We start from the raw sequence: 26,284 nt of genomic DNA, 5'->3' as shown, positions 1-26,284 counted from the left end.
TCGCCGTGGCCTGCGGCTCCGGGCCGGTGGCGCCGCTGTCGGTCGCGCTGACTGCTCGTGTGGACCCCGGGTCGCGGGCGCTCGCTGCCGGCCGCCGCTCAGCCCCCGCCGCCGAGGCCGTCGGCCCGAGCCTCCGCCATGGACTTCGAGGACGGTGAGCGCGGCCCCGGCGGGTCCCCGCGGCGGGCGGGAGGCGGGCCGGCCTGGCCCCGGGCTGTTTACCGTCTCAAGATGGCCGAGTGGCTTTGTTCTGCGGCCGCGGCCGGGCTGGGCCTGGGGGACCGCGCGCCCGGCGCCCGTCCCGGCGCGTGACCGGGGGCTCCGCGCGGGCCCCGGCGCAGCAAGGGCGCGCCCAGAGCGCCGCGGCCTGGGCCCCAGGCCCGCCCCCGGCCCGGCCCGGCCGGCCCGGCCCAGCCCCACTGCGGGGACGCTGCCCGCCGCCCCCCACTTCCCGGCCCCGGCCCCGCGGGGTGGACGGTGCCCGCCGCCTCCCTCTTCCCGGCGCTGCCCCTCGGCGTGAACCTTGCCCTCCCCCATCCCGGCCCGGCCCGGCTTGCTGCGTGGACGGTGTCCGCCGCCTCCCACTTCCCGGCCCTGCCCCTCGGCGTGAACCTTGCCCGTCCCCACCCCGGCCCGGCCCGGCCCAGCCCGGCCTCACTGCGAGGACGCTGCCCGCCGCCCCCCACTTCCCGGCCCCGGCCCCGCGGGGTGGACGGTGCCCGCCGCCTCCCTCTTCCCGGCGCTGCCCCTCGGCGTGAACCTTGCCCTCCCCCACTCCGGCCCGGCCCGGCCTGCTGCGTGGACGGTGTCCGCCGCCTCCCACTTCCCGGCCCCAGTCCCTCGGCATGGACCTTGCCCACCGCCTCCGACTTCCCGGTCCCGGGCCGGGCGGGCACTGTCCCCGCCCCGTGGGCAGCGACCCAGATCGTTCTTCCAGTGAATCCTCGGCCCCGGGTGACTTGTCACGCTCAGGTTTCGGGTTGTCTTAGTTTAAGATGAGCTTAAAGGGCGTCTGGAAAGTGATGAGTGTGGATCCATCTGTACCCGATGGTGTTTCTGGTTAGCGGACGGGTGTTCATCCACCAGCAAACATTGCCCGGTCGTTAATCCCTCCTGTGAAATACTTCCGTGAACCAAGGCATTTTTCTCTGTTTAGGGTGTGGATGGGACTTAGGTTCAAGTCCCAGTCTGGGTTCTGGCCAGGTTCAAGTCGTAAGTGTTGTCAGTTTCACCGCATCAGATGCCCTTCAAATCAGACCTTTGCACAGACGCCTGGGTTGGACTTACTGTTTAAGTAAACTGTATTTTAGCAGCGCCTTTCACTCGTCTCTCAGGCCGGTTCTTTAAACCATTTTCATATGCTTACAAAGTAAAATTAACTTGGTCTTCACCTTGCCTTCAAATCTTGCCCAATAGGAATTGGCGTCAAGATAAAATGAGCACATAATGACAGCATTAGGGGGGCACGGGAGTGGGTGTGAGTGGATTTAATCTTGAGTAATGGAGCATTTCTGAATAAAACCGGTCCATTAACAGTCGTAAGCCTCTAAGCCAACCACAAACAAAAAACAAAAACCAAAAAAATCTCTGTAACTTTGAATGTGCTGTGATGAGTCTGACTAAATGGTATTTTGACCTTTGATTTAATTTCATGCCACGAAGAGTTAAAGCTGCCAAATCTCAGCATATGAAAGGGGGCTGGAATAACCCTTTTGTGGATACCTTTAAATTACTTTGAAGTAGAGAGTTGAGCAGTTAACAGAAGCACACTCTGGGGTTTTTGTTTGTTTTAGTTGGACTTTAACTCATTTTGATATAGAAACGTTTAAACTCTGAATATTTGAAGTGCCAGTGTAAGGAATGGATTTTTAAAATGCTGTGTTTTCACACCAAAGTTTGATGGCAGTACCAGAAACTACCAGGGTGGGGGAAGGGAGTGATGGGAATGGCGCCCCAACCAGAGGACTACACTGTTTGTATGGAGTTGAACAGCAACAATAAAACGGAGTATGTTTCCTTTTAATTATCACCATCTGCCTACAATTCTACGCAGTATAAGTAACAAAATTCTAAACAAAGTCAGTGATAAAATACTCCCTCTCTGATGCCCCCTCCTTACCCCACCACTCTATCAGAATTTGACTTGATAATTTCTCTGACTCTAAACCTGGGTAGTGTGGTTGGCTTCACTGGTATCCAAATGACCACTGTATTAAGTTTTTTTCTTTCAGTATTTATTAGTCAAATTAACCAAAGGCTTTAACAATTTGCCAAATTAGTTTTGTCAGAGAAATTACCAATATGATTTTTGGTGATGTCACATTCTGGGTAGATAGAGCACATAAATGCATATGCATTTCTCAGATAAGATCTTGAAATCTTTAGAGAGCAAATTAAGTGGTAAAAGAAGTATTACTTTGAAAAAATTGTGTATTACAAAGAATCAATTCTCAGATGTCTGTGCTTTTTGCATTGTTTGATACATAATTTAATTTACCTTCCCTTTTGTTACTCCCTGTAAATTAGTCCTCGGTCCCCTTTTTTGGCTGTTATTATATATCAGGTTTTATGAACTAATTTTTATATTGCCATAATTTGGATAATACATCTGCCATTTGGGGAGATAGTGAAGAGAAAGATATATATTTTCTCATATGAAATATTTATCATTTATACCCCATGTTTGCAGGTAGTTGGGTTAATGGCATTTTAAAAATTGTGTTTTGAGTAGATGGGTATGTAATTTCAGATTTTTGCTAATATTGCACTAATTCCTTTCTGTTAAATGTGTCTTCATAGATTATACACACTCTGCTTGCAGAAATACTTATCAGAGCTTTAACGGTGAGTATCCTCTTTCGTTTGCTCTTATGTGCATTAAGGGATTGCATTTCAGTTTCTCTCTTCAGCCATATAAGGCACCAGTGTAAAAAAGTCGTGTTTGAGCCATTGTTTGGTCTCTTGATGTATCAGTGTTAATGTTGTCACACTGTGTGTAGTATTTGAATTAGGGTATTTGGGATCAGAAAAAGTTAGAGATTAGTTTGACTCTTTGTTTTTTTTGAATTATAATTCCTTTAATTTATTCCAGAAGGCCCTGACAGCATTGAGTGATGACTTATAAGAAACTTACTGAGTTATTTTTGTTGAATTAGAGGCTTTGGTATTGAGTAATGTAGATTAAGTGGATTATTGGCTTGGTTTTATATTGCTTCCTTCTTTTGTAATGGATTTTGACCTTGTTTTTGAGTTCCTTTGCTTTCATGGGTCCAAGTGTCTTAGTATGTGAGGAGCTGTCCAGAGGAGCACATGAAGAAACCCGATTATTTATTGACATAATTATGACATCATGGTTGTGACTTCAGGTTTTATCAGAAGAGGTATGCAGAATACAACTGGGGTGTTGTTTTAATGGCTTTTAGACTTAAGGCTCTGCCAGACAGGGTAATAATACAAAAAAGAATGTGGAACCATTCAAAGAGGTTAAAAAAGCCTTATATGAAGGACCTCAGGGAGGGGAATTAAATATCTTGATTGCCAGGGAAATATAAAATTCAACTGTTGTACCGAATATAATATATTCACAAAATAAAACCGAGGCAAATGTACTACTAAATAAAGAAGACTCTCTCATTTCGGGGCAACAGTTACCGTGCCATTAATTTCTATTTATCATCTCTAAGAAACTCAGAGAAAGTTTGAATTTGATGTTACCTGAGAAGGTTGTGCAAATAGGAAGTAGTCAATATATAGTGAGTGGTGAAAAATATATTTTTAAGCAGGAGAATAATATAATAAAATTACCAAAAGAAGTTTACTTTACATCCGCCTGTAGGTTGGGTTGAAAACTGGAAAATGATCAAGAAGGCTCTTTGATAAATTCAGGTGTAAGGATTTTAGACCTTGAACTGGGGAGGTGACGATAGTAATTGAAAAATACTAAAAGCCATTTCTCGAGAGAATTAGTAGAACTTGGAGGCTGCCTAGTCATGAGCAGAAAGTTGAGAGGAATGAGTGAAAATGAATCCAAGATTTTAAACTGGAGTGAGTGCTTTTCTGAGAGTCGGAATAATGGAAGACCATGATCTCCAGTAGGAGGCGCCGGAGAGTTGAGTTCAGTCCTTAAACAGAGGACTCGGAAATGTAGAATCATAAAGGGCTAGAAGTTTATTTTCTTAATATACAGTCTGCAAAAAGAGCTTCGGATATTTCTATCACTAATGTTATGATCTTTTTAAAAAAGAAGTGCTGGGAGTTCCCGTCGTGGCGCAGTGGTTAACGAATCCGACTAGGAACCATGAGGTTGAGGGTTCGATCCCTGCCCTTGCTCAGTGGGTTAACGATCCGGCGTTGCCGTGAGCTGTGGTGTAGGTTGCAGACGCGGCTCGGATCCTGCGTTGCTGTGGCTCTGGCGTAGGCCGGTGGCTACAGCTCCGATTGGACCCCTAGCCTGGGAACCTCCATATGCCGCAGGAGCGGCCCAAGAAATAGTAAAAAAAAAAAAAAGAAGTGCTTTATTTGTGGTTGAAGAATAATTGATATATAACACTATATTAGCTTCAGGTGTACAACGTAGTGATTCAACTTGTGTACACTGTGAAATGATCCCCACAATGTCGAGTTACCATCTGCCACTGTAATGTTTTCTTGTAATGAGAACTTTTAAGATTTACTTTCTCAGCACCTTTGAAACAGGCAGACATTCTTACTAACCATAGTCACTGTGCTGTGCATTCCACCCCATGACCTATGGAAATTTTTACTCTTTGACTCCCTTCACCCATTCTCCCACCCCTACACTTAACCCCTCATCTGAAAACACCAATCTGTTATATCTATGAGCTTGACTTTTTTGTTCTTTCGTTTTGATTTGATTTTTTTTTTAAATTTTAGATTCTACATATAAGTGAAATCATTACAGTATTTATCTTTCTCTGTCTGACTTATTTTACATAGCGTATGCCCTCAGGGTCCATCCTTGTTGTTGCAAAATGGCAGTATTCCATTCTTTTCATGGCTAGGTAATATTCCATCTATACCTGTATATATCACATAACATCATCTTTATCTGTTCTTCTTTTGATGGGCACTTGGGTTGTTTCCATATCTTGGCTGTTGTAAATAATGAAATAAGTGAACATGTGGGATGCATAGATCTTTTCAAATTAGTTTTTTTACTAATGTTAGGACTTTTATTTTTTCTCTTACTTTTAGTTCCAACAGCAGTTTTCATTTGAGGATGATTGTTAGACTCCCTCGTGGAGCTTATTCAAAGTCTGTCTTTTAGGCCATATTCTAGTCCTCTTGGATCTTCATTTTTCGGGCAAAGAGTCCCTGACTGTAAATTTTGAAGAATTACTTTGAACGATTTTGGAATGCACGTCTAGTTAAAGACCTCCGCTTGACAACACTGTGCGGTCTGAGTTATCTATATTTCGTAAATGAAGAACTTAATTTCAGGGTTGTAATTTGACTTCATTCATTCAACAAGTGTTTATTATATTAGATATTTTTTTTGGAGCTGGCGGTATAGCAGTGAACAAAATGAACAAATATTCCTGTCCTTGTGAAGTGTACAGTCTATTGGGATGAAATAGACAGTAAATAAGATAGTAAACAAAAAGTAATATATATCCTGTTGCTGCAGTTTTTAGGGCAGGATGTGTGCGTGTTTAATTTCGAAGAGATTGGCTTGGGAAGGACTCGCTAAGCAAGTGACATTTGCGTATAGATTTGAGTGAGATGAGGATGCAAGCCATGAAGTTATCTAGAGGAGGAATGCTGCAGGCTTTAGGAAATAAAAGATGTGTAGTAGTTAGCAGTTGCAGCCAACAATGCATTGATTGTTAGGACTGTATTTCCCAGTGACTGAAATAAAATAGGAGATGTGGCAAAACATCTCAAATACAGATTTCCTCCATGGCATTTCTTAGAAGGAAGTTTTATTTCCAGTATCTCCATATTTCCTTGTGTTTCAAAACACTTATATAAACAGCATCCCCCCCCCCCCTTTTGGGCACCAAAAAAAAAGGGGTGGGGGTGGGGAGAGCATTTTGGGTATAGAGCAAAAGCAGCAGCAGAAATGGGGCTGAGTGCAGAGTGCTTCAGAGAGACTTAAGATGGGCTTGACCACAGCCAATGGTTTTTGCTAGCGCAGTGAGGTGTGGCTAGAAGGCATCTCAAGTCAGAGGCAGTGGGCTTGTATCTAGGGGGCAATAGAAAGCGAAGGCTGAGGGAGCTGAGGGAGGGAGCAGAGCAGATCCAGGAGAGCGCCCTCCAGGCAGAGGGAGGTGCGGGGAGCAGAGTGGGCCTGTGCCTGTTGGATTCTAAGGTATAGCTGGAGTGGGGAGAAGAAGGGGAGGTCACAGACGGTGAAGTTAAGAGGTAATGGGCAGGGTTCTCAAGTTTGGCACGCGTGGCATTTCGGACGTGGATAGTCCTTTGCTGTGAGGGCACGTCCTTTGCATTGTAGCGTGCTTACCTGGATCCTTGGCTTCCGTCACGATGTGCAGGTGGCACCCACCACCCCTTTTGGTGGCAACTAAAAATGCTTTCAGACATTGCCAAATGTCCTCTGGGGGTGGTGGTCGGGGGGTAAGATTCCCCTGGTTAAGAACTACTGGTATACAGCCTTATAGATTATGTTAAGGCCTTAGCTTTTTCTCTGAGTAAGATGGGAAGCCGTTGGAAGTCCTGAGCATTGAACATAATTTAACTTACATTTTAACAGAATTCTTCTAGCTGTCTTCTTTAGAATAAACAGAAAGGGAGCAAAAGTGGAAGCAGGAAAGCCATTTAGGAGGTGGTTTTAATAATGTAGGTGAGAGATGCTGGCAGCCTGCACCTCGATGCTCGTAGTGTGGGGGTGTAGAAGCGGTCTTACGGGAGACTTAGTGTCCTGGAACTTGCTAGTTAGTTTGATCCTAAGTTGGTTGTTATTACCCTTTTTTTTTTTTTTGTCCTTTTGCCTTTTCTAGGGCCACACCCACGGCATATGGAGGTTCCCAGGCTAGGGGTCCAATCAGAGCTGTAGCTGCCAGCCTACACCAGAGCCACAGCAATGCAGGATCCGAGCCTCGTCTGCGACCTACACCACGGCTCACTGCAACGCCAGATCCTTAACACAGAGCGAGGCCAGGGATCGAACCCGCAACCTCATGGTTCCTAGTCGGATTTGTTAACCATTGAGCCATGACGGGAACTTCTAAGTTGGTGATTTTTTCCTGCTACTCCACAGCTCTTTCCTTGTGATTTAATTATGCATAAGTATTAATGTTTGTTGAGCTTATTGTATAGGTGATAGAGTAATCAAAGCAGTAGAGTAGATTTGATTTAAAATATCATGTCAGTTTAATTGTTGAGTGAATTACTTTCCATTTAGATATGTTTTTCATTGGGAATAATGGATGGGATATTATGTAAGTTTCAGGAGTACAGCATAGTGATTTTAAACGTTATAGTCCACTATTTATAGTTCTAAAATAGTGGCTCATTCCCTGTGTTGTACATGTCCCTGTTCTCATTTAATAGTGATAGTAAAGATATATTATAGTCTTAAAGTTTAATTTTTAAAGTGGTTTTTAAATTCATGCCACAACTTAGAAGATTTTTTATGTCTAAACAGTCCCGTATAGACGCTGTATCCTTATAATCACACTGATTGTATATATTAAAGTCTAAAGACTTTCTCTTTTCCTTTTTAATTAACTGGATAGTAACAGTACAGTGAACAATAAACCAAAGTCATTCTTATGTAACGGTAGCTCTGTTAATTTTTGTGTGTTCCATAGTGGCAGGCATAAGGTGAGTTTGACAAATGTTAGGAATTTAGACTCTGTAGTGAAATAAAAACACACAGAGTCAAAAAACTGAAGGATTTATCCAAAGTCAGCTTCTGCTGACTCAGAATGGAAATCAGCAGAAATAACAAAATACAAGTTTTTTTTTTGTTTGTTTGTTTTGTGTACCTAACTGAACTTAGCTCTAAAATTACTTTTTAAAATGTGGCCTTTAGAGGAACGGCTTTTATTTTGAAAACTTTATTTGAATCTCAAAATTGTGGGAGTTCCCATCGTGGCGCAGTGGTTAACGAATCCGACTAGGAACCATGAGGTTGCGGGTTCGGTCCCTGCCCTTGCTCAGTGGGTTAACGATCCGGCGTTGCCGTGAGCTGTGGTGTAGGTTGCAGACGCGGCTCGGATCCCGCGTTGCTGTGGCTCTGGCGTAGGCTGGTGGCTACAGCTCCGATTCGACCCCTAGCCTGGGAACCTCCATATGCCGTGGGAACGGCCCAAGAAATAGCTAAAAAGACAAAAAAAAAAAAAAAAAAAAAAAAAAAAAAAAAAAAAAAAAATTGTCCTCTATATGAGAGATATGAGCAAATTATGTTATATACTAACCAACTCTAAAGACAAATAATTGAGTATTTTTTTTTAGTCTAGAACTGTGTTGTCTGACGTGGAAGACGAAAAGAGATGTAAAATATCTCATTAGTACTTTTTGTATATGGGTCAACTTTTGGCTACATTAGAATCTTTCGGTATGCCTCGCACTTTGACTAGATCTTTTTATGGTGTTTGATCCTGTAATATCAGGCGTGAGTTATTCAGATATTACAAATATTGACAGATTTTATTTTATAATATGAAACGTTGATTTCATTAATATCAGTGCAAATTTTATCAGAAAAGCCTTTAAGTATTGGGAAGCTGACAAGCTCAAGTTTTATAAGATTCTGATTTTCACTTGAGAGCTTGAATTTTATCATTGGCAACAAATACTGTCAGTTGTTTTTCCTTGAAGTGATAGTTTGACCTCATTCTTTTTTTTTTTTTTTTTTTTTTTTTTTTGGCTTTTCTAGGGCCGCTCCTGTGGCACATGGAGGTTCCCAGGCTAGGGGTCAAATTGGAGCTGTAGCTGCCGGCCTACACCACAGCCACAGCAACGAGGGATCCGAGCCGTGTCTGCAACCTACACCACAGCTCACGGCAACGCCGGATCCTTAACCCACTGAGCAAGACCAGGGATCAAACCTGCAACCTCATGGATACAAGAGGGTTTGTTAACCATTGAGTCATGATGGGAACTCCGACTTCATTTTTGAGAGAGGATCTGCTAGATGCTCAAGTCTAAAAGCCATAGTTTTTGAATGTCAGTCTTTCCTTTTCCTTGAATAGTAAAGATACTCTTCCTTGTAAAAAGTGTCTGATTCAGTTCACAAACCGAACACTCGCACAGGGGCTTTTCCTGGAGAGAACTGTGGCCCCTGTGGAACTTTAACTTCGTACTGATATGTAGCAAATCGCTTTATATATGCTTCCCATTTCACTACACGGAGTATCAGAAAGAATATGTACTCAAAGATCATATTTTAAAAAATTAACAATTCTTTCTTTTTCATCAAGGACATTCTTTAAATGAAGATGGCTTTTTTGTTTGTCTTTTTAGGACTGCACCCGCAGCATATGGAGGTTCCCAGGCTAGGGGTCAAATTGGAGCTGGAATTGCCAGCCTACACCACAGCCACAGCATCGCCAGATCCAAGCCTCGTCTACAGCTACACCACAGCTCACGGCAACACCAGATCCTTAACCCACTGAGCAAGGCCAGAGATCAAACTCACATCCTCATGGACCATAGTCAGTTTCGTTACCACTGAGGCATGATGGCATTTTTATTTTATTATTTTTTTACTGCAAGCATGCAGTACAACAGCTACTCATACGGCCTGGTGTCACTGCCTTGAATTGTGCTACAGCGCCAGCAGTTTTACCTGCCAGTGCTTTTGCATCTTCAATGGAAAAAAATTTTCAACATCGTGAAAAGGGCAGCCGATGTCTTCGTATTACTTATGGCAATAGTTTGACCTGTGCACCACCTGAAAGGGTCCTGGCGACTCAGAGTGGTCAGCAGGCTATTGAGAACGGCTTCCCTAGGGGCAGAGATCAGACCCTGTTCATAAGCCCGGTGTGCAGTTGGAATGAGGCCACGAGCCCGTGGAAGAGCTGCAGGCTTTGTAGGCAATCAGAGGAAAGAGGTGCTAATCAGCGGAGACAGCAGCACTGAGAATGTTCTCGAAAGGACTGGCATGTCAGATGGACTTGAAAACAGTAGACAGCTTCAGTCAGCAGACACTTGAGGCGGTGGAGGAAAGCGTTTCACGTGGAAGCAATAGCATGAAGCCAGAGGGGTGGATGCTCGAGAGGTTTGGGGAAAATGGTTTCATTTCTTTGGACCTTTAGTGCCATAATCATAAAATGAAAATATTAAATTTAGGATGATCCAGCTTTAACTTTTTAGTTGATACTGTTTTTGTTGAAAAATTAAGTTGTAAGACTTCGTTGTTAGGACCAGAAGTATTTGTGCGATTGTAATTAAAATTTAGTATTTTTAAAAAATAATAATGAATGCCTTTGCTCTGTGTGTACGGTTATTTAGTTTGTTGGTACATGACACTTGGAGAGGGTGATAATGAAGGATTTTAAAGATCTTATAGGAAACATTCTAAATGGTTTGTAATTTTTATAATCATAGTAAATTCATTTTATTACCTCTTGTATTTATTTTTCATATCAGAGGTTGGGCTGTAACTGGAATTGTATAATAAACTACTTAGTACTTTGTAATTTTGTGTGCATTTGCATTGCTAGAATTCACATTCATTCCCTTTATTCAGAGTATTTAAGAATTTATATATTTGTTGAGTCATTATTTAAAGGCATAGTACTACAGATTGGCCCCACTCTGATTTTGCTTTTTAAAAATGTCTATTTCAGTTGCTATTGAATTAATTGAAATTAAGCTGATTTAAAAGGTGGCTGCTTCTGACACAAAACGTTTCTCTTTTGACATTATTAAATGCTGATTTTTTTCTCGAGAATGGAAATTAATAATTATGCACCATGTAGTACCTAACACAGGGCCTTTTGCTTGTACCCTAGTCACATAAGTATTGGTTAAATTGAAGATGATTTTAATCTAGAACTTTTTAGTTGATACTGTTTTTCGTTGAAAAATTAAGTTTCTTTAGCAAAGCTGATTTTCCAGTGGATTATCATCTTGGTGTGTTTTACTTCAGTGTCTAGTGTGCGTTTACCTTAAATGTCAGTGAGGAATCACCGTCTCAGGTGATGGCTGTGAGTGTCTTGCGTTGTGTGTGAAGATGCCTGGAGAGAATGGTATTTTACTGACCTTTGTTGTTGACTGTCTTTTAGGAATGGATCGTGATTACGGCCCTGGATCTTATGGAGGTCTGACATTCAAGGATATTTATCTAAAAATTCTTCTTTTGAGTACCAGGAAAGGTGAGCGCCATTTAATTTTTTTCTTTTTAAACCCTTTGTAGGGATGGATCGTGACTATGGCCATGGATCCTATGTGGGTCAGAGATCCATGGACTCCTACCTAAACCAGTCATATGGCATGGACAGTCACAGTGGTGGTGGTGGGGGTAGCAGGTAAATGCTTCATCGCTTGGCCAAATACTTAGATGACTATAAGATTCTGAATATTTTCATTTAACTTAAGTCTTCCTTAGGCATGTTATGGTACTGGAATTTCTCTATTTGGAATTGAATAATTCCCTTAAATGTTTAAAGGTGTTAATGGTTATAAAAATTATTTCCGCATCACTGGCAGACATTATTTTAGGAGAACCTTAGGAAACCATTATCATTTCATTATGATAGAGGGACATTTTCTGTCTTTAGCAGTGAACTTTTTTTCCCTGCTTCTTTTACTTTTAACTCCTTATCAGTAGGAATGTCTTGAACAAATGCGATAAAAATGTTATTGGAAACCTTATTTATGAAGCGTTTAATGATTTTTCAAAAAAGTCTTTCCTAACGGGGGGGGGGTACACTCTATAAAGCAGCAAAGCAGTCTTTGCCTCGAGCGGGTTTCACTTAGCCAGTCTAGCAACATTAAGTTTCTGAGAAACATTTAAGCTAGTTTTTTCTTTTAATTTTAAATTAAGTTTCAAGAGCATATAATAATGATAAAAAGCGTGGTTTAAATCTCGTCGAGGTCATTTCTTGGCAGGTACTTAACACCAGAAACACATGTGCTCTAGACCAGAAGCCTCATGTTGAAGCCATGAGTACTACACTTGTGCTTATTCTAATGCACTGCAGTTCAGATTGTCCATGCGTTTCACTGTGGATGCTGCGTAAGACCTACACCTAGTGGGATTCCTACAGACTCTAGGACCGATCCTGTTTCAGGCCGAGGGAGTCTACTTTCTGAGGCACAGGAGTCCTACTAAATATAAGTAGACCTGGTTAGGAAACATTTGAAGCTACTGTCCTTCATAAATTGAAGGATCTGGATTCCTTAAGGATGGATTGAATGATGCCGACTTTTCTTTTTTTCTGCTTCAAGTGTACCATTTTGGTTCATAGCAGAGAAAAATCAAGCAAATAGATAGATCCACCAATTTGGCTTAAGTGATAGATGGTTTGAAAAATCTAGTCGGAAAAAAGGAGTAATTTTTACACGGGTACTAGGATTCAGAAATAAATAGTACCTTCGATTCAGTGACCTGTAAATAACTGAGGCAACGTAAGCCATCTACGTGTGTTTCCGTATCAGCTCCTGCCTGTCACATAGTGCACGTAAGCACATGCGTAAAGGTGCGGAGAAGTTCTCACCTTGCGCATGTGTAACCGTGGGCCTTTTAAAACAACACCGTAGGATAAGCAGCCTTCGTAATTCATGCTTTGGTGAGGAGGAAGCTGGTTTCTTCTGTTGACTCTATTGAAACCTTGAGGAGACTGTGTGCTCCTCTTTTAGAGTAGTTTTATGTGATAATTTTCTGCCAGGGAACAATTTTTCAAATAATCAAAGACGTCATAAAATGTATTCTTTCTAATCTGCCTTGAAAATTCATATGCGTAGGATATATGTTGGTGGTCTTTTATGTTCTATTTTATGTGCTTAATCCTTCTAGACTTGTTAGATTTATTAGCCTATAAGTGAAAAGTGACTGAGGATTGATTATTGACTGTAACTGAAGTTTTATAACCACATAATGCTCCCAATTTTGACTGCTATAGATGCAATGAAGCAGTTTTGTGATATAGATTATGGGGGTACGAACGGATCTTTTCTGTGTCACAAATAGCCTACATCTGTGTAGTCTTCAATTTGTGTCCCTACTGAAAGCCAAAGTATTGTAACTATTTTGTATTTTCTAATATCAGGGGTGGATTCAAAGAAAGTTTGAGTAGTTTGTGAACGTTAGCAAATGACTTTTTCCAAGACTAGGGCTGGGCTTCGATAATGACAGACAAATCGTTCCTTTTAACAAAGTAGAAAGCTGCCAAAAGCAGACGTCTAAGCCAAGGTTTACTTGACTCAATTCATATCCAAACACTGACTCAGATAGCTTTCTATCTGGTCTCATGCTGAAGTGCCCAGCCCTAATCAAGTGTGAACCAAAGCAGAACTGTGCAAACCAGTATGTGGTAAATGCATTTTGGTTGATAAATGTCATCTGATAATTTGTCTTTTGAATATTGTCTAACACTAGTAAGCTTACTTTTGTTTTTTCCCTCACTGTGCAACTCTTCCAGGTTTGGACCTTATGAGTCTTACGACTCCAGGTCTTCTCTGGGTGGGCGAGATCTGTACAGATCTGGCTATGGTTTTAATGAACCCGAACAAAGCCGCTTCGGAGGTAGTTATGGTGGTCGATTTGAGAGCTCCTACCGGAATAGCCTTGACTCTTTCGGAGGTAGAAGCCAGGGCGGGTCTAGCTGGGAAGCACCTTACTCCCGTTCAAAATTGAGGCCTGGGTTTATGGAGGACAGAGGAAGAGAGGGTTGCTCTTCCTACAGCAGTTTTTCTTCACCCCATATGAAGCCTGCACCTGTAGGCTCTCGGGGGAGAGGAACGCCTGCTTATCCTGAAAGTGCGTTTGGAAGCAGAAACTATGATGCTTTTGGAGGACCATCAACAGGCAGAGGCCGAGGCCGAGGAGTAAGTACAACAGAATCTTTTCAGATTCTTTTCACTAGTCACTCTTTTAAACCCTTTCAAGACCATGGTTTGCAACTAGAACAAACACTGTTCATCCCAGTGTGTTGTGAAGCCAAAGCTAAGTCATGAGCATAATTGTTAGGTCGCCTGTACAAGTTTCTCTAGCACCTCAGAAAATACGTGGCAGTGTGAGAGGACCTCCTAAAGTTTTGCCAGCTCTCCCTTTATTCAAAAGGTGAGGACATCAGGTTTGGTCTAAAAGGGGTTAAAAGGAGTTGCATTTTGCCTTGTAAACACTAGCAGTTCGCTGGTGGGACAGCGCTTGGACTGCTGCAAAGTAATGAACCTTGGAGTTTCTGAGTAGGTTAAAGGTGCAATGTATGATCACACGTGTCTGCCTTGCTGCTAAACTCTGGCACGTAGAATTTCTTCAGAGCTTCATGTTTCCCATGAAGCACGAGAGACTCAAAGTCGGTGACAGATGAGGGCAGTGTCGCCATGTTTACATGGTGAAGACCTTGAAACGCTAGTGGGTTGTAGATGATTTGCGGTCAGTTCCATTTTGCTAACTCACTCTCTGACAGTGTGTCCTACTGCTGGGTGTTGTGTTTTCCCTGTGTCACTAGTTTTCCTATTGAGAAATAACTTCCTCCCTGTACAAACATGTGTATGCTCCTTCCAAGGAAGTAATATTTTGTAAATTACTGCTTAAACCGGTAAATATACTAGTCTTTACGAATGTAATTTTAGGATGTGTAGGATAAGGATTCTGCCTTACATTCTTAGGTAGCTTGGTTGACATGAAATTTTTCCTAGGAAGTATATGTAGATTGTGGAGTTACTATGTCGTTTGATCCTATAAAGAATACTGTATTTTTGCTATAATGTAAATTTTTTTTTTTTTTTTGTCTTAAACAGTCAGTTGCTCTTAGTGTTCTCTTTGCAGAGGAAAGTACTTCTGATGAAAAACGTAGTAGGGCACATATTTTGGACTGTTTACTAGCCTTTGGTACCTCAGTGTAGTCTGTCATCCTTGTCTAGAAATTTTGCATTTATAACAGTTACTCTTTACTTATATAAAATGCATTGCACCTTTAATGGCTAATTAATGAAGATTTTTCTGATGTGACTATGTAAATTACCTGGAAACACTAAATGATTCAAGGTTACTAGGTTAGACAGGTGTTCCTAAGCATAATACACAGGTGTCAGCAACTGCTGTGTTGCTAGTCCACCATGCCTTACGATCGTGGATTAATTGAAAATAGTTGGGGTAATAGGTTTTGGGCTTCGAAATTGAAAATCGATTCCAGTTTTAAAAATTTGGAAAACAGTTAACATTTTCCATGCTATTACTTTAGGCAAATGATTTTTTTCTTAATGAGACTCCAAATGTCAGTTTTGTTTTCACGATAGAGAAGCAGGTATTCCAGTCCTTTATTTTCACCATTCTGGTCTGAATGGACTTTGCTTTCTCTCCTCCTGTTAATGAAGTAGATGAACCAACAGGGCTTTTTCTTTTTAAATCTTCACTTGTACAATTCCCGTTGGATCCTTCTCTTCAGATTACTCCTCAATCTTTATCTTCTAAAAGTAAGTTTAGCAGAGTAAATTTCTCTGGCCACGTGGCTTCTTGGTGTAGCGGATTTTGTTAATGACAAGACGGGACACAAAGAGTCGTTTGGTTGCATGACTCTTCGTCTGTAAACTCTTGCTTCTTGGGCTTCTGGGTCAGGATATGTTTCTCTAGGTAAGAATGTGAATGGAACGTCAGATGCAGTTCTTTATCTGAAGTGTGTCTTGGAAGTTGATGCATGGTTATGCTTAACTCTCCTATTTCAGACTAATGTTCCATCTCGCCTTCTCATCCCTTTTTCAACAGGGAGAAATTCTAAATGATTTCTGGATCTTTTTTTTTTTTTAATTTCAGACTTCAAATATGGTCTTCTTGGTGTATCTTAGCATTCAGTCAGGTTTTAGTGACATCAAGATGTCTTTTAAGGTCTTTTCATGGGAGAACCTCGATTAGGGACTCTGAAGAGGAGCTGTCAGAGAGTTGTACAAGTGGTAACATTCCCACAGGCACATTCGTTGTTCATGATCTCAATTTGGGATTGTAAGAATCAAAAGGAGGGAATCTATATTTGTTCTACTGGAGATAAAAATGCCAGTTCCCTGGATTGGAGTTCATGTCATCATTTATGAAGTTTTTAATGTTTTTATTCAGGGTGGACATGTAAAATTTAGTTAACATTCTGAGGAATTTTCAGGTGAAAATTTTTAGATAGATAACGTGTAAATTTTGTATGAAGTCGTACTTTGCCTTTGGATACTATGCTCATATTTCTTGATTTCACAAATTTGCAGCATATGAGTGATTTTGGAAGCATTCATAGACCTGGAATTGTTGTTGACTATCAAAACAAACCCACCAGTGTGACAGTTGCTGCCGCAAGAGGAATAAAGAGAAAAATGATGCAACCATTTAATAAGCCTGGTGGAACCTTTATCAAGAAACCCAAGCTGGCGAAACCTGTGGAGAAGATGAGCCTCAGCAAATCGCCCAGTGAGTACAAACATTACAGCTGCGGGTCAGGGTGCTTGCTTTGCTTTGCTTTGCTTTGCTTTGCTTTGCTTTGCTTTGCTTTGCTTTGCTTTGCTTTGCTTTGCTTTCCTTTCCTTTCCTTTCCTTTCCCTTTCTTTCTTTCTTTCTTTCTCTTTCTTTTTTTCTCACATTGAGATAATGTTTTCATGTTTATGTAGACAAACTATGTAATAATTACCGTTGCAGAAACTAGGTCTGAAAAGCTCCTAACCAGTCTCGGATGTCAGAATTGCACAGATGCTTTTTATAGTCACATGCCCTGGCTCACCGTGCCTCTTCTCTAAATCCTGGTTTGGGGTGGAGCCAGAACATCTGTATTTTTGAAAGCACTTGCCACACGATTTTGATTCAGACTCTTTCTTGGGTGTTATGTTTATTGTTGGAGTTGCTGTGGAGGGAGTGATATGTCACATGACATAGAAACCCCTTTATGAGGACAAAAGCAGAAAACGTCCATGGCCTTGGTACCAAGAGAAGCTGTGTTTTCGTCTAGAAAATTCATTTGCTTCTAATTTTCTGGACATGATGATTCTTAGAGATAATCGTATTTCCATTTTTACATTATTAAAAATTGAGAGCCAGTCTGAAAATGAAATTAAGAAAATGGTTTAATTCGTGTTAGCATCAAGAAGAATTTAATACTCAGGAATAAATTTAGCAAAAGTAGTGCAAAACTTACACTTTGAAAACTATAAAACTGTTGAAAGAAATTAAAGAAACTCTAAATAAAGGGAATACTAGATGAATGTTGATAGATCAGAAGACTTAGTGTTAAGATGGTAGCACTCCCCAGACTCACCTACAGATAAAGCACAGTCTCTATCAGAATTCTGCCTTACTTCTTTGAGAAAATTGACAAGTCGATTCTAAAATTCATAGGGAATTATTTTAAGGGGCTTAAAATAACCAAAGCAATCTTTTTTTTTTTTTTTTTTGGTCTTTTTACCTTTTCTTGGGCTGCTCCTGCAGCATGTGGAGATTCCCAGGCTAGGGGTCTAATCAGAGCTGTAGCTGCCAGCCTACGCCAGAGCCACAGCAACACGGGATCCCGAGCCGCGTCCGCAACCTACGCCACAGCTCACGGCAACGCTGGATGCTTAACCCACAGAGCAAGGGCAGGGATCAAACCCGCAACCTCATGGTTCCTAGTCGGATTCATTAACTACTGTGCTATGACGGGAACTCCCCCAAACAATCTTAAACAAAGAAGGACAAAATAGACCCACTGCTTCTTTTTTAGTTTTTATTTTATTTTGTCTTTTTGTCTTTTATTTTTTTAGGGCTGCACCTGGGCATGTGGAGGTTCCCAGGCTAGGGGTCTAATTGGAGCTGGAGCCACTGGCCTAGGTCGCAGACACAGCAACGCCAGATCCGAGGTGCGTCTGTGATCTCCACCGCAGCTTATGGCAAGGACAGATCCTCAACCCACTGAGCGGGGCCAGGGATCGAACCTGCAACCTCATGGTCCCTAGTTGCGCCATGATGGGAACTCTGCATATTTATTTTTTAATTTAATTTAATTTTTTGTCTCTCACTGCTTCTTGATTTCAAAACTTACCCCAAAGCCACAGTAATTGAGACAGTGTATACTGGTACAAGGAGAGACATATAGATGAATGGAATAGAATTGAGAGTCCAGAAATAAACCCGTTAATCTGTAGTCAACTTTTTTTTTTTGCAAGGATGCCAACAATGTTCAGTGGGGAGAGATTAGTCTTTTCAACAGTGGTGCTGGAACAACTGAGTAGTCACATGTACCAGTGAAAATGCAAGACCTGAATGCAAGGAGTAAAACTATAAAACTCTTGGATGAAAGAGCCTCAGTCTTCATGACTTTGGATTTGGCAAGGAATTCTTAGATATGACACTAAAAGAATAAGCAACCAAATAAAAAATAGATTAATTAGACTCTATCAAAATTAAAAACTTTTGTGCTTTTAAAGGATACCATTAAGAGAATGAAAATATAGCTCACACAGTAGGAGAAAATATTTGCCAGTTGTACGTCTGGTAAGGAACTTGTGTCTAAAATATATACAGAATTTTAAACTCAATAAAAAGGTAAATAGCCCATTTGAAAAAGTGGGCAAATCATCTGAAAGACATTTTCCCCCAAAAGATATACAGATAGCCTGTAAACACATGAAAAAATGCCCAGCAATTGCTTAGCAAAGAAATGTAAATCAGAAATTCCTGTCGTGGCTCAGCAGGTTAAGAACCTGACATAATGTCCGTGAGGATGCAGGTTCGATCCCTGGCCTTGCTCGGCGGGTTAAGGATCCAGCGTTGCGTGAGCTGTGGCGTAGGCCTGCAGCTGCCACTCTGATTTGACCCCCAGCCCAGGAACTTCCACATGCCCCAGGTGCAGCTGCAGAGAGAAAGAAAAGAGGACTGTGAATCCGGATCCTGATGAGGTAGATACCACTTCATACCCCCTGGTGGCTAGAATCAAAACGACGGGACAACAGCAGGCCTTGTGGGGATGTGGAGCAGTCAGAACCCTGGTGCACTTTGAAAACAGACTGTTCCTCAGATGGTTAAACAAACCACCACACGATCCGGCCGTTCCACTCCTTGGTGTACGCCAGGAGAAACGAACACGTCCACGCAGAAACTTAGGTGTAGATATTCATAGCATCATCTTTCAGGGTAGAAATCACCCAGCTACTCACGGGTGGATGAATGGATGAGCAAAATGCAGTCCATCCGTGCGGTGGAATATTTTCAGCCTTAAAGTGGAGCAACGTCCTGGTACGTGCTACAGCTGGGATGAACCTTGAAAAGATGAATGGCATGAAAGAAGCCAGTCAGGACTGGCTGCGCATTGGAAAGTCTCGAGTTCAGGGGTCTGTGGAGCTGGAAGGTGGACCCGTGGTTGCTTTGGCTGGTGGGGGTGTAGGGAGTGGTACCTAAAGAGCACCGGCTCTCGCTGGGAAGTGCTGGACACGTTCTGGAATTGACCGTGGTGATGTTTGCACGTATCTGAATGTACTGAGAATGCTGATGGCCCTCTTTAAATGGGGACATTGTGTGGTGTGTGAGTCACCGCTCAGTCAGTCCGAAGACCTTCAGAGCCAGGTGATGCCGTTACTTTTCTCTGTTACTGTATTTTATGTTTTACCTTTGTGATATATCTCTAATAAGCGAAATCAGGTGCACTTGACTAAATTGGATTAAGTCAAGAATACACGTAAATGAAGGCGCTATCTTCAGCATTCTTTGTGATATCTTTTTCAGCATTTTTTGTGAAAACATAATAGCATAATAATATACCACAGATATTTTGCCTGTTTTTGCCTAAAGTATTTTTTTGTATTTTATATGTATTTTATTTTTGCCTTGATGACTGGGAAGTATTGTATCTTATCAGGTTAGGTGATACTGCAAGGGGGGAGCAAAACTTATTCTCTTCTTTAGAATTAATGTTTGATCGCCTAACCTGGTTGGGACTGGAAAGGCTTTAGATCATTGTAATGATTGAATATTCTACATTTTTCTGGTCCAGTTTTTCAGATTTTTTAATCTAGTTTTAAAAATAAGGTATATTAAATGAACTTATTAGAGTGCATGCCTTTGATTTTGGAGGTGGTTAAGATAACCTTCGAATGAGAGAAGAAGCAGGGAGGCCAGATAAGTTCTAGTTCAAGACTTGATGTTTTTTGTATGTTTTTGAAAAGTGATTGTATGTTTGTTTTGTTTTTTGAATTTCATCTCTATTTAAATTGCTTTAGGATTAATACATGCTGAAGTGGGATTGCAGTAGTTATTATAATAGAAACTTAACGCTGATCTGAATGCTTACTGCCTGCTGGACGCTGTGTTAAAGGACATACCGGACGTTCCTTACGTATTTCTCACAGCAGGTGGCTTGGGTGCAGGTGTGCCCATCAAACCCGCCACAGCGAGAAAAGCAGGCACAGAGCAGGCCACTAAATCTGCTGCCTAGTCAGAGAACCAGGAAATGGCAAAGGCAGGTCTGGCCCTAGAAACTCTTCACTGAAACCTCTTATGTGGTTGTAATGGAAAATTGCTTTGTATTATTTTTTCCTTTTTTAAAACAACTTTTTTTTTCTAATTATAACATTATATGACATGTAATATTTGAGGAAAATAATTGAAATAATGAATGTTGGATTCTTTCCTCAAAATTATGAACTATAAATCAGAACTCTGCAATGGTTTAAATACTGTTTTTAAATCTGCTTTCCTGCCTTGCTTTGCATTTGGTGCACACGCACACACACGCACACACACACACACACACACACGTCTAATTTAGGGCCACGCCTGAGGCATGTGGAGGTTCCCAGGCTAAGGGGTGAATCGGAGCTATAGCCGCTGGCCTACACCACAGCCACAGCAATGTAGGATCCGGGCCGCATGTGTGACCTACACCACAGCTCACAGCAATGCTAGATTCTTAACCCACTGAGCCAGGCCAGGGATTGAACCCGTGTCCTCATGGATGCTAGTCTTGCTACTAGTTGGATTCGTTTCCACTGCGCCATGATGGGAACTCCATCGACATCTATATTTAATAAAAATAATAGCAGTGTTCTGAGTTCTGGAAACCTGGTACTGATTTCATAGGGTGTATGACAGTAGAGACCACCTCTGTACTGGGTTAGTCAATAGATTGGTATTTGCCGAAGTGTGTACGCTAAATATTGTTAGAACAGGCAATTCAGTTAATTTGGTTGATCCTGTTGGGGTAGATTTCAAAGATATAGTTTGCAGATAGAGGTAGATAAATTTCGCAAAGTTGATATAGAAACTGATTCACCACTGAGGCAGATGTATGTGAACCAACTTTTTTCTTTTTAAGAGAATTTGCGAGTAGTTTAGGGTAACTAAGAATGAAGCTGAAACTATATTCCATTCAGACTTTCACTGTCAGGGTGAGGTGGGCCTTCTAAAAGATCCGTGCTAAATACACAGGAGTAGGAAGTCCTGCTGCACTGTCGTCAGTAGGATTATACGGTTTGCTGAAAAGCAGTGGGAGAAGAACCGTGTTCAGTCATTTGGCTGGCGGCCCAGGATAGACCCTAGCTTAGCACCCGAAAGGAGGGTGAGGTCACTCGAGTTGAAGGTCGTCCTGTGCACGTGGATTTTCCCTGGAGCGAGGGCTTGAGCGAGCCTGCAGGCGGATATTGAAAATGGTCAATAAAATAAGGGTATGCATTTAAGCTCCTATGAAATGATGAAAAATAACCTAGATATTGAATTTTAGGGTATTGATTTTATATCATTTTGAAGCAGTATTTGTTAACTGCCAAGTTTATGAATCCCCGGGTGTTTATGGCTTTGTATGAGATGTTTTCCAAAGGTAATCCAAAAGGATCAATAGTGCGTAGAAGGAAAAGTTTGAGGGCAGGTGAGGTTTTTTAGTCTAAATGTATTACAAGAAAGATCTTCTTTCTTCTTTTAATGGGAGAGACCACCTTCACACCATGTGAAGTAGTTGGCCTTCATTTTTTTAAAAAAGGGAGCGAACTTGTATTGAGGAGTGTGGAGAAGCCAGAACCCTCACGCTCGGCTGCGGGGAGTGGGCAGTGGCGCGGCGGCAGCTGCCGGGAGCCCTTTGCTGGCTCCTCAGGTGGTTAAAGGGAGGCTGACCGTCTGACCCCCCCGTGCCACGGCTAGATCCCTGCTTCGGAGGCCTGCAAAGGCGTAGTCAGACACAGCTTGTACACATGTTCACAGCAGCGTTGCTCTCGGTCGCCGAAAGGCGGAACCAGCGTCCACACGTTCATCAGCAGATGAGCGGATGGAGAGAATGTGTGTTTGCACAGCGGACGTCACTCAGCCGTAAAGAGAAGCGGGCCCTGATGCTCACACAGTACAACGCGCGGGTGAACTAGAAAACGCGGTGCTGAATAAGAGGAGCCAGACCAAAGACGTGCGGCACCCTCGCCCGTGTAGAGTAGGCGACGGAGGGGGGGCCGCGATAGGTGGAGCACAGGCACCGCTCCTCAGTGGTTTGCAATAACCCGTATGGGAAGAAGACTGGGTGATTTCTAGGTACGACTGATTCACTCGGCCGTACACCTGAAACTAGTACGACGTTGTAAATAACTATGCTCCAACAAAATTAAATTTAAAAGATGATGTACTGATACATTATATGCTTCTCTTCATATGGAATAGCCGGAATAGAGACGTGTGTAGAGACAGAAAGCAGATGGGTGGTTTTACCAGGCGCTGTAGTGACTTCTGCATGGGTAGGGGGTGTCTCCGCAGTGATTAAAACGTCGTGAAACATGGAGTTCCCGTCGTGGCGCAGCAGAAACGAATCCAACCGGGAACCATGAGGTTGTGGGTTCGGCCCCCAGCCTTGCCCAGTGGGTTGGGGATCCGGCGTGGCTGTGGCTGTGGTGCAGGCCGGCAGCTGCAGCTCTGATTCGACCCCACCTGCCGCAGTGACGGTTGACCAGCATTGAGCTGTCCTTACTGCTGCTGAATTACACACTTGGAAATGGCTAAAATAGTGCATTTTGTACTGTGTGTTTTATTACTTTATTCACATTAAGACGTATTTTCAGAAAAAGAGGAGGAACCTGCCTTTCTTTTAGTTTATGCATTTTAAGAAATTTTGAGGGAGCTGCTATAATGAGTTTTTGTGTGCATTGTCTTTCTAGTTTCATGCAAGTTTATTTCAGTGTTTCCCAAAGTGTGGCATTCAAAATTATTTTAGGTGGAATGGCTGTTATTGCTTAATATGCATAAGAAAAAAATGAGCAGATCTAGAGAAAAATAGGCAGCACATGATAACATAGATGAGAAGGCAAAATCCATGATGAACATATTCAAATGATCGAAGTTTCAGAAATACCGAGTAATCGCAAACGCAGGTTTTTCTGGTGGGTTCAGTTCAGATAACAGTTCTTGTATGTCTATCGTTTATGAACCGGAGACTGGAAAAGGAGAACCGAAGAGCGATGTTTAGTTTTAACTTTTTTGTCTGATCCCCTAGCAAAAACTGATCCTAAAAATGAAGAAGAAGAAAAGCGGAGAATTGAGGCTCGGCGAGAGAAGCAAAGGCGCAGAAGAGAGAAAAACAGTGAGAAATATGGAGATGGATACAGGTTTGTGCTTTGGTAGAGTCCGAAAGCTGGACTCATTAAAAAAACTGTTTCCTAGGAAAGACAGACACTCAGTTGGAATGTGGAAAGATTTCTGAGAGTCGAATGACAAGGTCTGAGCAGAGGTATATAGGAAGATTTTGACTTTTGGTATTTAGAGCCATCCTTCTGTATCCACAGCAGGTTGGTTCTAGGGGCGCCCTCCCCCTTCTAGCCCCACCCCCCATGGAGAACCTGAGGGTGCGCAGATCACTCATGTAGAATGGAATATTTGCTGCACGTCCTCCCATGTGCTTTTTTTTCTTTTGTTTTGTTTTGTTTTTCCAGGGCCGCACCTGTGGCATACGGAGGTTCCCAGGCTAGGGGGCTCATCGGAGCTGTAGCTGCTGGCTTACACCACAGCCTCAGCAATGCCGGATCCTTAACCCACTGAGGGAGGCAGGGATCGAACCCACAACTTCATGGTTCCTAGTCGGATTCGTTTCTGCTGCGCCACAGCGGGAGCTCCACGTCCTCCCATGTACTCTGAATCGCCTCTGGGTTTCTTAGGATACGTGATGCAGAGTAAATGCCATGTAAGTACTTGCTGATGTGCGTCACATTCAAGTCTTGATTTTTGGAACTTTGTGAAATTTTTTTCCTTAATATTTTAAATCTGAGATTGATTGACTCCACAGATGAAGAACCTACGGATAAGGAAGAGTGACTGAATATGCAGTCACCACTTAGAAAATATAAGAAAGAAGAGATCTCATGCATAATGATAATCCAAAAATACAGTATTGTTAAGGACAAATACGTGAAGAAAACCGCAGAATCTTCCTGAGATTTGACTACATGGAGCCATCATCTTGTATAGAAATACCATTTTCCAGGCTTAAAAGTTACAGAATAAATGATACAGGAAATGATGACCAGATTTATTTAAATAAAAAATTTAAACTTGAAAGATGTGGAAAATATGAGAAATGATTAATGTCTAAGTTAGATAAATCTTAACCAGAATTTTTTAAAACGTAGGAAAACAAGATGCTAAGGTGTAATTTGGTGAAGGCATAGCAGCTAATTAATAATTTTAGAGAAAAATGTTGAAACATACTGTAAGTTAAATAAACTGGAAATTTTAATAATAGTGTGGCATTTTATTCATGAAGAAAAAGAAATAATGATTTTCTGACTAGGATATAGTCCAGAACACTGCTGTAATTTGCTGGTGATTCTGTAAATGTGCTTACAACTACTGGGAAGCAATTTAACGGTTTCCAAAAATGTCTTAAATTTTTTTATATTCTTTGATTTCTCCACGAAAATAATCTAAAACTATAGATTACTTTAAAAAGATACCCAGTAGAACATTATTTATAATAGGTCTAAACTTGGGAGTTCCTGTCGTGGCTCAGTGGTTAACGAATCCAGCTAGGGACCGTGAGGTTGCATGTTCGATCCCTGGCCTTGCTCAGGGGGTAAAGGATCTGGTGTTGCTGTGAGCTGTGGGGTAGGTCGCAGATGCGGCTCGGATCCCGAGTTGCTGTGGCTGTGGTGTAGGCCGGCGGCTACAGCTCTGATTCGACCCCTAGCCTGGGAACCTCCATATGCTGCAGGTGCAGCCCTAAAAAGACAAAAAGACAAAAAAAAAAAAAAAAAAAAGGTCTAACCATGAAATAAATACTAGTGCTGGATAGTGATTAAGTATATGTAAAGTTGGACAGATCCCGTCAGTGGGCTGTTGAGCCGGTCAAAAATGAAGGTTATAAAGTCTGTAATAACATGGAGAAAATGCAGGCAAAATAGAAAAAATATATGCAAGATAAAAAGTTACACATGGAAAAAAGACAAGGCATTTTTTAAAAAGGACAGTAGCTGATATTATTAAAATCGTTTTTTCTCTGAATTCTGTTTATGCAGGAAAATAAAGAATATGAAAGTCAAAAAATAAATTCAGTGTTCTTCCCATTCAGAATAAAGTTTTGCTCTTTAAAAGTTAACTTGTCTGTGTAACGTAAGGGGAATGTGGTTTTGCAGAAGCGCGTTATCCAGATGTCCAAAGCCTCTGTCTTAGTTTAAACACAGTATTTGATGGCTGAGGAGTATCCCATTGTGTATATATATATATGCACCACATCTTCCTAATCCAATCATCTGTTGATGGACATTTGGGTTGTTTCCATGTCTTGGCTATTGTGAATAGAGCTGCAGTGAACATGTGGGGGCATGTGTGTTTTTTAAGGAAAGTTTTGTCTGGATATATGCCCAAGAGTGGGACTGCTGGGTCTTATGGTAGTTCTAGGTATAGATTTCTAAGGTGCCTCCATACTGTTCTCCATAGTGGCTGCACCACTTTACATTCCCACCAACCGTGCAGGAGGGTTCCCTTTTCTCCACACCCCCTCCAGCACTTGTTATTTGTGGATTTATGAATGATGGCCATTCTGACTGGTGTCAGGTGGTGTCTCATGGTCGTTTTGATTTGCGTTTCTCTCATAATCCATTTGCAGCAACATGGATGGAACTAGAGACTCTTATACTGAGTGAAGTAAGTCAGAAAGAGAAAGACAAATACCATGTGATATCACTGATATCTGGAATCTAATATACGGCACAAACGAACCTTTCCACAGAA

General features: G+C 41.9%; 2 protein-coding genes and 1 long non-coding RNA gene across 3 annotated transcripts in view; all 3 read left to right on the top strand.

Annotated features, from left to right (window-relative positions):
- LOC110260386 (DBIRD complex subunit ZNF326-like) lies at window positions 5-16,543 on the top strand. The gene is made up of 4 exons (XM_021090293.1): window positions 5-154; window positions 2,800-2,844; window positions 11,214-11,249; window positions 11,345-16,543. Exons 1-4 carry the CDS (start codon window positions 139-141, stop codon window positions 11,458-11,460), a joined length of 213 nt encoding a protein of 70 aa, XP_020945952.1. The 5' UTR covers window positions 5-138; the 3' UTR covers window positions 11,461-16,543.
- LOC100737600 (DBIRD complex subunit ZNF326) overlaps window positions 13,867-26,284 on the top strand; it is a 24,715-nt gene continuing 12,297 nt past the window's right edge. The window contains exons 1-3 of the mRNA XM_021090831.1: window positions 13,867-13,977; window positions 16,345-16,543; window positions 23,556-23,667. Of these exons, the coding sequence (XP_020946490.1) occupies window positions 16,348-16,543; window positions 23,556-23,667 (308 nt within the window). The 5' untranslated portion in view covers window positions 13,867-13,977; window positions 16,345-16,347. The remainder of the gene's footprint in view (window positions 13,978-16,344; window positions 16,544-23,555; window positions 23,668-26,284) is intronic.
- Window positions 23,674-24,613, top strand: LOC110260387. The gene is made up of 2 exons (XR_002343633.1): window positions 23,674-24,239; window positions 24,342-24,613. It is a non-coding gene; the product is annotated as an uncharacterized LOC110260387 (long non-coding RNA).

Source organism: Sus scrofa, chromosome 4 (genome assembly GCF_000003025.6).
Source record: "Sus scrofa isolate TJ Tabasco breed Duroc chromosome 4, Sscrofa11.1, whole genome shotgun sequence".
In the NCBI taxonomy this organism is placed as follows: domain Eukaryota; kingdom Metazoa; phylum Chordata; class Mammalia; order Artiodactyla; family Suidae; genus Sus; species Sus scrofa.
The sequence above is the reverse complement of the archived record's forward strand: the minus strand, read 5'-3'. Positions and strand labels throughout refer to the sequence as shown.

Excerpts from the sequence above, each read along its gene's own strand:
- LOC110260386 (XM_021090293.1), top strand. Across the intron at positions 2,845-11,213 it reads TACTTATCAGAGCTTTAACG|GAATGGATCGTGATTACGGC; the intron begins GTGAGTATCCTC and ends ACTGTCTTTTAG. Across the intron at positions 11,250-11,344 it reads CGGCCCTGGATCTTATGGAG|GGATGGATCGTGACTATGGC; the intron begins GTCTGACATTCA and ends AACCCTTTGTAG.